This window comes from Fundulus heteroclitus, unplaced genomic scaffold (assembly GCF_011125445.2).
Source record: "Fundulus heteroclitus isolate FHET01 unplaced genomic scaffold, MU-UCD_Fhet_4.1 scaffold_174, whole genome shotgun sequence".
Classification (NCBI taxonomy): Eukaryota; Metazoa; Chordata; class Actinopteri; order Cyprinodontiformes; family Fundulidae; genus Fundulus; species Fundulus heteroclitus.
Window position 1 is genome coordinate 61,051 of NW_023396586.1, and position 15,567 is coordinate 76,617.

Sequence of the window (15,567 nt, forward strand, 5' to 3'; positions counted from 1 at the left end):
CTATGGAAGGTGCTTCTGATTACGTGGCCACCTGGATGGTATTTAAGGAGCACTGTTCCACCCATGAGGAGGTGTGTCACTGTGGTAATAGGTGTCATCGAAGTGCCAGGTATGCCCCAGGCTCAGAGCACCAGTGGCTCCGTGGCCCCAGAGAGTAACAGAGGACCAGGGTTGATCCAGGGCGGCAGCCGAGGCCAGGACCAATCCAAGTCCCAGATCCGGTCAAGAGTAGACCGGAGGGAGCACATGTTGGGCTGCCACTCATTATTCCCTAGACTGTAATTTTAATAATGCCTCTGAAGGTCTAAAAACATTTCTGGTTGCTGTGTCCTCCCTGTTTTTGTTGCGGCTATTTGAGCCGGGCCGTAACAATAACCGTAAAGCACACCCAAAACACATCAGCAAAACTTTGTTTCAACAACGCAAGCGGGCGAAGGCCTGTAAGCTCCAGGTCTTTTTACTCGGTCAAAACTTAATACAGTACAAACCCATTAAAAGTAAACAATTCTAAACTGCCCCTGCTCATTTCTCTGCCAAACCTCTGCGTTTGCCTCTGGTTGTGGCGACAGAGCAGCCGGGGTGAAGGCAGTTCGGGCTGGCTGGTCAGTGAATCCTGGGCTGGAATCGCCGGTTAAAGACTGTTCAAGCTGATGGAGAGGAAGCTCGGCGCTGCACGGAAACTCAGCAGGCTTTTTTAGCGTGGCTGTGTTCAGTGCAGGGGAGGCGACTTACCTGGTACAGCTACAGGAAACCACTTCATGCAGTCTTGGCTCAGTTTTCCTGCATCAGCTGAGATAAATCACAAAAGCTGGTTTTGATAGAGGCTGGTTACTTACTCCTGCGTCTGATTATGAAGAAGACAGACTGCAGACTTAGCTCCGTTTCCAGTTGAGCACATGCCTGTGAGTATCCGAACTCCATTCAGACCACAGTTGCAGTCTCCGGACTCCATTCAGGTCCACAACAGAAGATCAAAGGCCTCCCCTATGCTGCTTAAAGCAGCAGGTGAAAAGAGACCATTTGTAGCATGGTCAAGGGCTTTATACAGTGGGCCCCCTGCTGTGAGAACAGTCCCCTGAGGGAGGGAGTGACTCTGCTGCTTTTTATAACAGAGACAGTCTGATGTTATCGTGCTCTCAACTTACAGCCTGATCTTATATTCTCTCTTGGCTGAAAGCACAACACAGTCCAGATCCTGAAATGATTCCAAGGCTGGGCTGAGTTTTTAATTAGTAAATTTCTCAGAGATCTAACAATTAAGTCAAAATGTTTCTGAGATAATATTGTTTGGGAGTGGGGGTGAAGGATTTAGTCTCATTGCTAATGAACATATGAACATCCTTTACAGCAACATAACTAATTACTTAAGCATGCAGGAGTCATATTTCCCTATCAAATGTGAAATCATTTTTTTAGAATGACACATTCTTGGAATTTATTTTGTGAAATTTCATCTGCTTTTGACATGATTTTCTTATTGGCAAATTGAATGGCCAAGTTGAAGTCTTGAGTCTATCAAGTGTTTATCCATGCCAATCAGAATCTCTGCTTGTCCTTCTGTACCTCCTAGATAAATATGGAGTTCCATGACTTCTTTCTAATCTTTCAGCAGCACCTAGAGGAGGCACTGATGGAAAAAAAGAGAGAATGGAGAAGCTTTGAGCTGTGTGGAATATCACTTAGCATTTCAATGGAAAATGTGGATCATTGAATCTGGAATTTGCCCACCTCGGTGCAATGAAGGAGAAGAGTAAAAAAAATATGATCGGAGTGGTTTCTTGAAGCCTTTTGAGCAAATTAATAACATTATGCAGAAGTTCAAAGACAGGTGATCTGTGACAAATTCATACTCACAGGGTGTTAGACAGTCCACAGGATGTGTCCTGATTGGCTCTGAAAGATAACAGATTCCTGCGATTTAGGAGCTTCCTTGGTTTGGGGAAGAATATTTAAGACCAACTTCATATCTTTTTTTCTCCCTTTTCTGGCTGCTTCTTCAGTGCACTAAGCTGCGGTGTAGGGCTGGAAGTGAAATGAATAGTGCATATGCATACTGCAATCACATTCAAAACCAGACTGATAATCACAAAGTATTATCAGATAAAAAGTTTCATCTTTAAATTCACCTGAGTTTCAAGGATTTTTGCCAATACTGAAAGTTGGAAGATGGGACAGTAGTTGTTTAACTCAGAAGGGTCATCCCCTGTATGTAAGTGAAGAACATCAACAGCTTTCCGAATATTGCATTGATATGGATCTGCATCTATCTTTAAAAGGTAAGGCTCAATGATGTCTGGGCCTGGAAGTTTTTTTTTCTGATCAATGCCTTTTAGGCCTTTGTGAACTTGGGTGATTGAAATAGGTTCCGAATAAAACTGATGGAAATTTGTATCAGTTCCTGGGGAGGAGGAACATATGTTACTGCTATTTACATAAAAACTCTGAGATCCTGCACTGACAGTGTTCATTGAACTGTTTCACAGTAGCAGCTTTAATCTTCAATTCAGCTTAGCCAACCAGAATTGTATCAAGGTTTGAAATAGTCTTCGTAATTCACAGAGATTTAATTACTTTTCAGAATTTTGAAGGTTTATTAAAATCTTATGCAAATTACCTAAAAAAACTCGGCTTTAAATGTTTTGGTCATTAACAGGGGTGGGCAATTAATTTATTCAGGGGCCCACATGACAAATCTGAAATGTGCTGGAGGGCCGCACCACCAAAATAAATAATTTTATAATGCTCATTTGGCCTTTTATTCTTTTGGTATTAAGAAATTAAACATATTCGGTAAATATGTATAAAATGTACATATAAGTATTAAAAAAAAGTAATGGTGTAAAACAAACACAATCATACCATAAGATTTTAATTATTTTAATCTCTTCACAAATGAATGTGTGATTATTTCAGAACGTGAACTTCTCCACCATGAACAATAAAGTCTTAATGTAAAGATGAACAGCTTATCAACATTAGCACTAAATTATTGGAATCATTGTTGTAGTTCAGTGAAATTTTCAATGAGAAAAGTCCAATCTCTCCTGTGCTTCAACAAGTGCTTTGAAATCTGGTTCAATGTCTGATACAGCTATACGCAGGAAAGCTGCAAGGTGGTCATCTGTAATGGAAGACCTGTATCTGGATTTGTTGAACTTCATCAGTGAAAATGTTTGCTCACACACATATGTAGATCCAAAAAGTACAAGGATCTTTTGAGCATGTCTCCTCAGGTGTGGAAAGTTCTCCTATTTTAGTGAAGATTAAAACTGAAGCAGTGAGACTGAATTAAAGTTCTCTGCCCATAAGTGTGTCAGCCTGCAGATCAATAAGTTCCATCTGAACATCACTACATGCATCTTCAACACTACAAGTGAAGGGAATAGAAACCATGTTCATCTCACTCTCAACTATTTTGAAATCTTGAAATTGCCTTGAAAACTCATCATGCAGTGCATCTAACATGGATGAGTACCTGAGGAGCTGATCTGCTGATGGTGTAGCTTGCTTTAGTGTTGGCACGTGAGTGAGAGTATTATCTCTCAGTTGGCTTGACAGAAGCTGCAACTTCCTCCTGAAAGCCTTGACTGCACTGTACATTTGAAATACAAAAGCATTTAGTTAATTCATTTGAGCAGTCACATCTACAGTAAAAGCAAAATCTGCCAACCAGTCTGCCTCTGAGAGCTGGGGGATGTCCTTTCCCTTCCTCTCACAGAACTCCTGAATCTCACCTCTCAGGTCCCAGAAGCCTTTCAGCATTTTTCCCAAACTGAGCCATCTCACAGCTGTATGGTAGCTAATGTCACAGTGCTCAGTCTCACATTCTTCTAAAAGTAAAACAAATTGTCTATGATTAAGAGCTCTTGCTCTTATGAAGTTTACAGTTTTTGTTACAACTTCAACTACGTGATTCACATTCAACATGGATTTGCATAACACTTCCTGGTGTTTTATACAATACAAAAAGTTAACTTTTGTTCAGGGTTAATTTCTCCCACTTTATCTTGTATTCTCTTCAATAGACCAATGTTTTTTTAATGTCAGATTTGGGCAGCCGTCTGTTGTCACACCCACCAGTTTGTCCCATTCCAGTCCCAAGTTTTCCAGACATGCATTTACCTCCGTAAAGAGATCACCCCCCGTTGTTGTCCCTTTCATTGATCGCATGCCCGCCAGCTCCTCTGTCACTGTGAAGCCTGCGTTGATCCCGCGCACGAAGATGAGCAGCTGGGCAGTGTCCCGTACATCACTGCTCTCATCCAGAGCCAGGGAGAAGTAGTCAACGCCCTTCACCATCTCCTTTAGTTGTTCCTCCAGGTTTTTTGCGATGTCCTCAACCCTTCACGTCACAGTGCGGCACAATAGTGATACGTTCTCAAAAGCGCCCGTTTGGTCTGGGCAAATGATCGCGGATAAGTCCAGTAAACAGTCTTTAATCAACTCCCCATGAGAAAAGGGTTTACTCTTTCTTGCTATCTTGTGAGAGATAACAAAACTTGTCTTGACTGCAGCAGCTCTAGATGGCAAGTGTTTTCTGAAAAGTGTTTGTTGAGATTGCAGCTTGGCTAGCAAAACTGACGACTCAGTGGCGCGCTCTTTATCAGAAAAGTTCTTGCATTTCTCCTCATGCTTGGTCGCGTAGTGACGATTCAGATTGTAATCCTTTAACACAGCCACTTGTGCGCCACAAACTGAACATAGGGCTTTACTTTTGACTTCTGTGAACAAATATTTATCTGTCCATGCCTTGTTGAATACGCGACTCTCAGAATCAACTTTTCTTTTTTTATATGTCAACATTTTGGGCGGAAAATTTGCTCGCTGCGTGACCTGACCTATCACTGGGCAGACCGGGGGAGACAGAAAACAGCGTGCAGGTGCATGCATGTACATGCTGCGCGCGTGTGTAAAAAATGCGTCAAGCACTTTCAAAATAAAATATCGTTGCGTCGCAGCCACACTAAAGTATTTGTTTTTCGGACAGATGGTCCACGGGCCGGATATGGACGCCTCACGGGCCGGATGTGGCCCGCAGGCCATAAAACGCCCAGGTCTGGTCATTAACGTACATTTATTTCCCAAGATTTTAAATTTAATCTAATCAACAGGAGAGTTTGACAGTCTAGCTTGTTTCCAATATTCTCTAATTAATTAGCTCCGATGGACTATCCGAAAACCAGAGATTATTACTAACACTTACCCTCAACTTCTTAATGGAAACGTGATTATTGGAGATGGACAGAAAAGTTGAGTAAAAATGATCCCAAGCTAGCTCAACCTCAGGAATTAGATTCTGCTCAGCTTCTTTAAATCATGTAGGGAGTCCTGGAGTTTAAAATGGATGAATTGTCTTTTCCAAATAAGACAGGGTTTTGCTTAGGACATTTTTGCATTCCTAGCACAATCAAGTGTACCATGATCACTAATATTGAAACAAAATATGGCAAATGAATATTTATGGGATAAACCCTTAAAATTCTTATTATGCTTAAAACTATCGAATAAGAGGACCTGGGGTCCGTTCTTCGTACGTTGCTTAAAACATCCGAGATCAAATGAGACATTCAAGATGATTTCATCAAGCTAATCCTGATCCGGCTAATTGGGTTCTTCGAACACACCTGTTGTTTATGATTAGTATGGCTGGATTGAGTTATCTGAGACAACTACGCGTTCATGCGTTTGTTTAAAAGGGGAAATGTATCGATAGTAGAAACATTGATCAGCAACGCTGCTATTGGCTGTTCAGCATGGCCAAAGAACGCCCACAGTTTTTCTCCCAAGCAGAACAAGAGCTTTTAATGGAAGGTTATGCCGAATTTGAGTCATTAATTAAAACGACAGGGAACACCTCAAAGTCTGCTAAAGTCAGGAGAGAGGGCTGGTAAAAAGTAGCAGACAAATTAATGTGTAAATACTGTCCATGGTAGATGTTTCTATCACTTTCTACAGTATGAATTTTTGCATTTTAATAATTTCATATTTACTTTGTTCTTTTATATCAGAGCCTCCACGGGAGCCACTAGAACATGGGGGCAAGTAAAAGTGAAATACAAGAATATTCTGCAAAACGATAGCCTTTAATTATTATACTTTATTTTAAAAAGGCACTTGTTATGTCAAGAGATCCAAATTTCAGTGTCATTCCTTAGACACGGGAAGTAAAGGACACATGCAAATTGGGAATTTTAACAAAAAAATTCTTTATCCATAAAAAATGAAAATCTTCCTTTTCCAAGTCATCCACAGTTTATGTGGTAAAACTGTATTGCTCCGTGTCTAGATAATCCATCCATAGTTTTTTTCTAATACAATATACGGCTCGACAGGAAACAAGCCTTTCAAAGTAAAACTAAACTTCACGATAAAATGGCCTGAACAAATCTTCTTAATGAATAGGATAAAAATAAAAAGCAAACCATCATACAAATAACTTAAATATTTTAGATTTATGGCTCTAACACCACTTTTTCCTCTTTAAAAGCCACTGTTAAATGATGTGTGTGTCTGTTTATAACAGCCACGAAGAAAAATCTCTCTACAATTACACTGTCGCGCTGTGCCAAAGGATCCTGTCTATTGCACAATACGCGATTAATTCGAAAAACTCTGCAAATTATTCTTGCACCTTCCGCAACAGGTTGCTGTCGTAAAAATGGACATGGCTGCGGCAGACTTCCCTATCTCCTCCGCTTATACAGCTGCGATCTAATCCTGTTTACATGAAATAAGCCTGCTCGCGAGCAGGCTTAAGCTGCCGCACATGTTGCTATGACAACAAGTCCAAGATGAGTTTCGAAGAACCAAACGATCCAAGATCATGCCAAATCGTCAACAATCTAATCCAGCTATCTGAGGTAGCAACGTACGAAGAACGGGCCCCTGGTCACAACACAGGTTTTTGTTTTTGCTTGATCCATATGAGCATATTGAGTGTACAAGCAATCTAAACAAGTGACCACATGTAACATTTGCAGATGTCTTTGGCTACCGTGTTTATGGAGTGAGTGCCTACACACACGAGAAGTTCATAAATTATAAATCTCTATAAGCTCATTTCAGTTCACCAGGATCTGCAAATTTTCAGGGTCAATGACCACAAAACCGCCATTCTCACATAGGTATCTGACCATCACATGCACACACAAACCTACTCCTCAACAAACATTTAAAGGCTGCTAATTGTTAGGCACCTATGCAAGGCAAAAGAGTGCAGTTACGTGTTTCTAGTGATTTGTATAACTCATTAAGGCAATTTTGATATCTGAATGTATTTTGTTATTCTTATTAAGACCACACTATGTAAAGATAATTACATTCTCTAAATGTGGTCTGTAGAATAGTCACATTAAAAACTTTTTTGCCTTGGATTTTCACTCTCAGCACCTCAGTGAACCTCACAATAAACTGTTGGTCAAGATCTGTTCCACTGGCCAAGTGCACTGTGCATATAGCATATGTATGGCTGGCATTGCAGAGTTATGCATGATGTGGAAAGAGGCTGGACTCGGAGCCAGGCTTTTGGGTCACCGCATGGCTCAGTGGGACTCTTGCTTTTCCTCCTTTACTATTTTGTACAAAACACTGGCCGGCCTTCTGCCCGCTCTATGACAATCCTTGAAGGACATTTAACCAGCATGTCTAGGATAGGAAAACATGTTTCTAACACAGTAATGATGAAACAAATTTTCTTTATGCTTTTCAATTCAAAAATAGTGCACAATGAATATAACACTATTGGTATTATTGATGTTACAACAGGTAACCTAAAATGTTATGATAAATTGCAAAGTTGTTAAATAGTCTGATGACAGAAGCAAAAGGGGGCCTTTGGAAATCCTCACACTGTGTTCCTCTTTTTATTAGTGACTTTGGGCTTGTTAATTTATACTGTTTACAAGGTAGAGGCAATAGAGCTGGTGGCTTGTTTCTCTTGCAAGAACTATCAACACTGGCTTCCAACCCACACTCACACCATTTATTTTCCTGAAATGTAGCTGCCTGGGCCCAGAGGGATAGAACATTCTTCTCAAATGCTTCCACTGCCATGTAAAAGTTAAAATTTAAAAGTCAGTTATCCTGAACTAAAAAAGCTCTGTAGCGCTGCACAGTTCATCATGTGCATGCAGCATCTTTTGACTGAAGATGTGTGACACAGACCTAGTGGCAGCTGTTGGTTAGCAGTTAGCTGCTAACTTTTTGCGGCTAGCAAGAGATTCCTCAAAATTCCTCATTTATCATTGGTTTAACAGCAGTGATGCTAATATTTTCTTTTCCAGAATATGTGTTATTATGAGAATGTTTGGCTAGCTGTGCCCACCACTACAAACAAGAGGTTCTGAAAGTAGATTGGAGAGCACCACCATGTTTAAACCTGTATGCAATAACCGTCAAACTTACAAGATAGAGTCTAGCCTTTGTCATCTATCTATTAATTTGGTCCCAGTGCAAACCCAATGACAGCATCAAGTAAAAAAAATAAATCAATAAGAATAGCTAAGTATAAGTACAAAATAAACAAGAAAATTACACAATAAGCTAAGCACGTAATATATATGTAGAAATAACCTGTATTTGTATGAAAATTTTTAATGGCATACATTTATATTTATATTTACCTATAATCATACCTAAACCAATAGCTTGTGTCATACCTAAGACACAAGCTATTGGAACGATATTTATAATCAGCTAACAGATATATTAGGATACTCAATGCCCAAAATGTGTACATTTCTCTATCTTGCACATTTATCAGAAGGAGACATACAAACCCAGGACATCTATTTAATCAAAAATCTTCTGGCAGCTACAAAGAAAGCCATTACAAGGAATTGGTACAAAGTGGACCCCACCCACCCACACCACCACCTTTGGAAGGACATTGTGGAAGGGATTTACAAGATGGAGACACTGACCTACGTTATAAGACTACAACAACTAAAATGTGTGAAACTGTGGAAAAAAATTGACAATCTACAGGAAATTGCCAAATTAGTCAATCATTGAGAAGGCATTGAAAGTACATCTTAAACAACATTCTACTCAATGTTGTTGTGAGTAGCAGCCATCCTGAATGCGGAAGTCAGGTATGGTCCTGTTGTTCCGACATTCCGACTCATAATTCGGACTTTAGGGGCCATTACACCTGAAACTTCCAACTCAGAAGTGGGACATTCTGATTCTGTTAGTTATGGTTCTCTGGATGACTAATAGCAAAACAAGGCCACTTAGTAATCTGAAAACTAAAAAGCTGAAAATGTCTGTATTATTGACAGCGCAGGCCTTAATTGCAACAGCTCAGAGCATACCTTATACCTCGAGGACTCCCAGAATTTCTAATGGAAGAAAGCAAATAAATATACACACTGGCATTAGTCTTGAAGTAAACCATGAATCTGCTTTTTTGATTATTTTTTGACTATAATTTAGCAAAGTTTCCTTTGTAGTTGTTTCTTAAAATAAATAGGAATCAATAACATCTCACTTTTTTAATACTGACCCCGCCCCCCGACACCCCCATCTAGTGTTGCTAGTTATGTGCAAAGGAGTCATAAATTTAAAGTCACTTGTTTTGAAATTCTAAGTCGAGTCGCTTGCTTGTCTTAAACTTCTGCTTCTGCCAATGGGTGGAAAATTACACCACTCACATTGTTGACATTTTTATTTACTGTCATCACAATGAATAAGTAACAAGTAACAACAGTTTTATAAAATAAACTTTAGAAGATAGCACACAAGAAAATACAAGGAGATGTATATCTGGTCACTGGGTTGGGAATCCATTCTATCAAAATAATAAAAAAAAATCATTGTTCATAAATTAACAACAAAAGGGAAGTTTTGGTCACCAGTTTCCTTGCTTTGTCAAAGTAAAACATTATACACCATAAAACATAATTTTTTTTGTATTTCTCAATATTATAAGAGCAGAGTTTGTGCTAGTGAGTGTTACAGTAACAAAGTCATTGTAGTAGAATCCATTTGTTAATACATGTAGTGTTTCTATTGGGGCAGTAGACAGTTGCTGCTTCTGAACTCCCCTTGCCCTTGCTCTGTCTCCTCCCAGCATGTAGCCATCATGTGAGGTGCGAGCGGCCCAGAGGTTCAGAGCTGCAAACTGGAAAAACAAGAAGCCGATCCATTTCTTCCCTGCAGCTACCCTGCCTGGATCAGGCAGATAAAAAACACATGTCGGACACGGACGTCAAGATCCCTATAGTGCATAAACAATCATGGCCTGAGGTTTGGAACGTGTGATTAATTCCAAACTACTTCAAAGCTAATCCAGCATACACTGACTGAAATAACCAAAGGTTCATTGATTGTTTGTATGTTTAACTTTGTTTTGTTAAAATACCTTAACCATGAACTAAAGTTAATCATTTAACACATGAAAAGGTAACTGTGCACTTTTGCGCTATCTCAAAGACCTTGACCGTAATACAGCATTGAATAGAATATAAATATCCATCATTTTTCCAGTGGGAAAATTCAGGAAAATATTTTATACAAATGACACAATTCAAGTCCATTTTGAGGCACAATAACAGTACTTTGAAGAAATTTTACAAAATTAAAGGTCAGCACAGATGTGCAACTGTGGCCCCAATTAAGGATTTGACTTGTTCCCCTGATTCTGAGCTTAGCACAGTTTACCATAAACAATTAAACACACGCACAATAAGGAATGAGCACTTTCTCAGAAAGCAATTCTTTCCATTAGATGACAGAGATGATTTTAATGCAACACAGTCAGAGGAGATGGTTTTGATCGAGAACAAAACAAGACATACAAGCATCCATAACAAATGCTTTGAACACTTGCTTGGCTTACAAAGAAATAATATTGTAATGAAGTGCAGGGGAAAAGAGACCATGGAGAAGAAGGTTACATTTTTAAGTCTATCCTCAGGCTTCTTGTAGACAGTAATTTGAAAGAAATGTTGAACATCTGGAGATGCTGTGGATCAAAAGAGGGAGCAGAGTTTTTTTTTTCTTTTTTGGTTACTTTATACAAGACAATACTGTTAAACTATGCAAAGCACTCACTGCTTGTATGGCAGACAGAATACTAAAGACATCCCTTTTAGGTCACTGCAGTCTTTGACAGAACATATGACTCCACATTTATCTGCCATGTGGGTGATTGTGGCTTCAGGTCAAGCTGAGAACTGGTGCACGTTTCAGCAGCTACACGGGTTGATAAGAGAGGATCCTTCAGTGACTGAAGGCGGATATGTGGATGAGGTGACTCAGCAGTCACTGTTTGCTTTCCAGAATCTAGAGTCTGACTGAGATAAAGCAGCATGCTGTTTACAGCCAAAATGGAAACTCCAGTCAAAATAAAAAAACAGTTCATGTGAGGAACTTCCACCGTGGATCTGTGCAGATGCAAACTATTTGAGTTCATCAATGCCAGTGAGCTCACTCTGTCATTAAGGCACATCATGTTTTAAGGATAACACTACACGTGACAAAACATTTCTTCACAAATCTCTGTAATCATATGTTCCATTGCTCACAATCACTGAGCTGCACTGCTAAAAACAAAGGCACTTTGGATATACATTTTTTGTCATAAAAAATACTAATAGAAAATAAGTTAACATTACAAAAGTTGTGTTTTTTAAGAAAAGAAGTCCAACTTTTGAACAGTTTCAGAAGGACCAAAAATATAGTTTTTCCACAAGCCTTCTCTTCTCCTTAAGCAACCGTTAGTTTTAAGTCAGGGAGAGTTTTTGGATTCTATCAAGTTTACTGACAGAGGAATGTTTGCTGCTTTGGATGGACAAATAATGTCAGAGCTAATATTTGTGCACCAATGCTACTTTAACAGTCTTCACCTCAGCTATGTGAGAGGACTTCTGGATGATGCAGCTGGTTGTCCCAGAGACGCTGTCCTTCCCCTGTGCCAAGTTGGTCAAGGCCATGGCCGCGTTGATCTCCTTCCAGTGCGTCTCAACTTTGGCCTTCTTCTTTTGCTTTTGTGTAGCTGTGACGCCAGAGCTGCCACTGGCAACCGGCATAAGACGCAAAAAAAAGAAAAAAAATTAAAAGAGCCACTACAGCTCACGTTCAGGTTGTGATCAGACGCAGTTTATCTGGTGATAGAAGGTCTACTCACTTGTAACATTTACTTGGCCCAAGGTCTGTGGTTTCTGAAAACAGAGACAGAAAGAGGTCAATACGCTGTATTTAGCAGGCCAAAAAAAAAAGTTAAATAAATATAACTGGACTTTTGAAGCTGAAGATGTTTTGCTTTTCATACAGGAAGCTTTCTCAATTCAAAATGTCTGGAGTAGACATTTATAGACATGCCGGTGAGGCCTCATTAGAGCTTGGATTTGCATGTATATTTACCTGGAATTGATCACCCATCACAATGGAGAGCCGTTAGGCTCATCATTTGCCTGGCTCACAGGAGAAATATTGTGGTCATATGAGGTGTGATTTGGGTGGAAACTTGGCAGGAATCAAACCTATTGCTGTGTTGTAAGTTTTTGAAAGTTGAAACCTGAGCCCTCTGCCTCAGTTTAACATTGTTTTTTTCTCACTTTATGTAAATGGCTTCCTTCACTCTTCTCTCAAACCATCTATCTTCTCTGTACAAAATGTGAACATTTTGGTCTTCAAAAGAGTGTCCTTTATACTTGAGGTGCAGGTGGACTAAAGATTTTTCAGTTTCCATCACTATCTCCTCTTCTCTGACTTTTACCCTTTAACTTCCTTACTATCAGTGCTACTCTACACACCACCATCCTGTGCTGTCTCGCAACAATCTCACCAACCACTACCTTGCAGTCACTGACTTCCTTCAGGTTACATCATCTATACATGATGTAAACCACCTGTGCTTTCCTTCCTCCGCTCTTGTAAGTCAAACTGTGTTCCTGCTTCTTCTGGAAGAAAGTATTCACTATGCTTCCATCTTCTTTACAGAGTCTCCCACCACCCGTCCTTCCTCATTACCGTGGTTCCCTGCTCCAGCCTGTCCAGTGAGGTCTGCACAAATACCAATCTTTCACCTCTGGGGATATTCTGCATCACTTCATCAAACTCACTCCATAATGTCTCCTTTTCCTCTAACTCACACGCCACCTGTGGGGCAAAACCAGTGTTGAGCATGTTTCTTAAAAAAAGTAAAAAAGTAACAGTTACTAATTACCTTTCCCAAAAGGTAACTGAGTTAGTAACTCAGTTACTGCACTATCAAAGTAAGTAGTTGGTAGGTAAAGTAACTAGGCAGTTACTTTTTTACCATCTAACATGTCAATTAACTTGGATGACTTTCCTGTTATTGGAACTTTACTTACTTCTGAGATCAATTATCAAATATAGAACGCATGATAATTAAATGGATTACATATCTGAAAACATTGGGTGAGTGAGTCAAGACACCTGGCATTTGCAATATATATATTTTTAAATACAATTATTATTTTAACAATCAATTTCTAAATAGTTATGTGAAGGACACAGGGTATATGTATATAGTTGAACATTTTGTATGTTATAAGATGATATAGGTACCTATATTGTTCAAAATTGTGTTTTATTTTAAAATGGATGCAGTATATGTTCATCAACAGGGATACATATTTATCACTTGAAATTTTTATATAACAAGTATATATTGTTATATAAAAATAACAATATACTGTATATAAAAAAGTGTTTACTTCTTCCCTTTTCCTTTTTTAAATCTTAGCAGACTCTAAGCATTAGGTTATTTGCATCTACTTGCTCCTCTTCTGTCTGGTCCCCATGCAGCCTGACCCATGATGACAATAAGTTTTGATATGCTCCAAGCTGAAATGGGCTTCATTAGGACATTTCCCTAATTATGTTGCAGTTGTTTAGAAGAGTTAGACTCTTCTAAAGAGACTAACTTTCCACAGTTCTCTCATAATAAGAAAAGGAATGTGTCAAGGGAGATAAATACATGATAACCCAGAGTTACAAATCAGTTTTAGTTCAGGTTAAGGTTCATCAGAGACTTCCAACAATATCTTCACATTCATGTCTTTCCAAAATTCTCTACTGTGCTGTCTTTTCCTCTGCTGTCATCCTGCTTAATCTGGGAATCTCTTTATTTTTGTGGTGGCACTCAGTCTCCATCTTCTGTCCGCCACGTGTTCTAAGATGTTCTGGAAAACCTCCTACCTTGATCCAGGTGATCCACACTGACCCTTCCAGCTGTGAGACAAAACAAATGTGTCTCCCCTGAGTTGTGTTGAACACTTCTGAAATCCTCTTACAGTACTCAGTTTCCTTCTGTCTTATTTGATTAGTTGGATTAATTTATGAGACGCTTTAGACTCAGTTGTTTTAATTTTAACTGAGAGTTCTTACAGACTGCTCTGTGATGGATTGGCGACCTGTCCAGGGTGTACACTGCCACTTGCCCAAAGGAAGGCCTAAAATACAGGCTGACTAAACACTGAGGCGACAGGATTGAGAGCAAAAAGAGAAGAGAAAAAGATGAAGTTTAACAAACCAAATCAAAGAAGTTAAAGAGAGAGTGGTGTTCCACCTAAACAGATGACGGGTTTGTTTGTTGTTGATCATTACCATCAACAACAAACCAGCAACAAACCACGGTATGGTCAGAATAAAACAGCCAGAAACACACTAACACGCACACACACTCAAACAGCTTTCTATGATAGATCAGGCTTTAGCTGCTGCTTAGGGGCCATCTTTCTTTCCCTCTTTTTATGTTTCTGTCTTTTTAATGTAAATTTGTACATTGTTATATTATCAAGGCTATCTGCCGCTCTTCCTTCCTACTTCTTAATTGAGTGAAAATCTCTTTAAAATCTAGATCTGCCAGAGTTTATAATATTTTTGAGCGTAACTTTATTGAATTCTAATTTTATGACATTTGGGATCTGCTTCTGATCCATTCATGGGGTTTATCTAGCAACAAAAATGTGTGCTCACAACACAACATTCACTACTCTTTGCAATAAAACGCATGCATTTGTCAGAGTTTTGGTCCTGCTCTCCCCCAGCTCTGTCCCTCAAGTTCCAGGGGTAACGCCTTATCTATTGATTGTCCCACATGCCAATCATTTGCTCACATAATGGCAGTATGCGTGCCCATCCCTTGTTAGTTTCCGCTTGCTGGTTGCGCGTGCACACATCTAGTGTTTATGTATCCGGTTAGCTTAGCGGTTAGGTTAGTGGATAGCTTCCGTGTTAGCTGTTTGTTGTAACTCTGCTGCTCTCAACGAATATTTTGAACATGGCTGACAAAGGCAAGAAACAAACTGCGTACAAGTTTATGAAACAAGGAAAAAGACCTCAGTAGAAAGAAATAAGACCACAGTGGATTTGGTAGATATTTTTTTCATGGAGAAGAGCAAGGTAAGACGGCCTTACGCATGCGCAGTCATTCAAAAAGGGACTTTGGGAATCATCTGGAAAAATCGACGACGCAAGCTTTAACATTTCACTGAAAAAAAATATGGATAAATTCTTTATAAAAATTGTGTCAAACATTAAATCTTTCCAATTTCCCATAGGGATACATATGCTTAGTACACACTGAATCTGTAT

The 15,567-nt window shown here is 39.3% G+C and overlaps 1 protein-coding gene across 3 annotated transcripts in view; it reads right to left on the reverse strand.

Annotated features, from left to right (window-relative positions):
* Positions 1-9,708: 9,708 nt before the first annotated feature.
* Positions 9,709-15,567, reverse strand: part of LOC105919942 (homeobox protein Mohawk) — a 198,953-nt gene continuing 193,094 nt past the window's right edge. For all 3 annotated transcript variants that reach the window (XM_036129474.1, XM_036129473.1, XM_036129472.1), the window contains 2 exons: positions 12,131-12,164; positions 9,709-12,018 (listed from right to left, as the gene is read on the reverse strand). In XM_036129474.1, the coding sequence (XP_035985367.1) occupies positions 11,811-12,018; positions 12,131-12,164 (242 nt within the window). In that variant the 3' untranslated portion in view covers positions 9,709-11,810. The remainder of the gene's footprint in view (positions 12,019-12,130; positions 12,165-15,567) is intronic.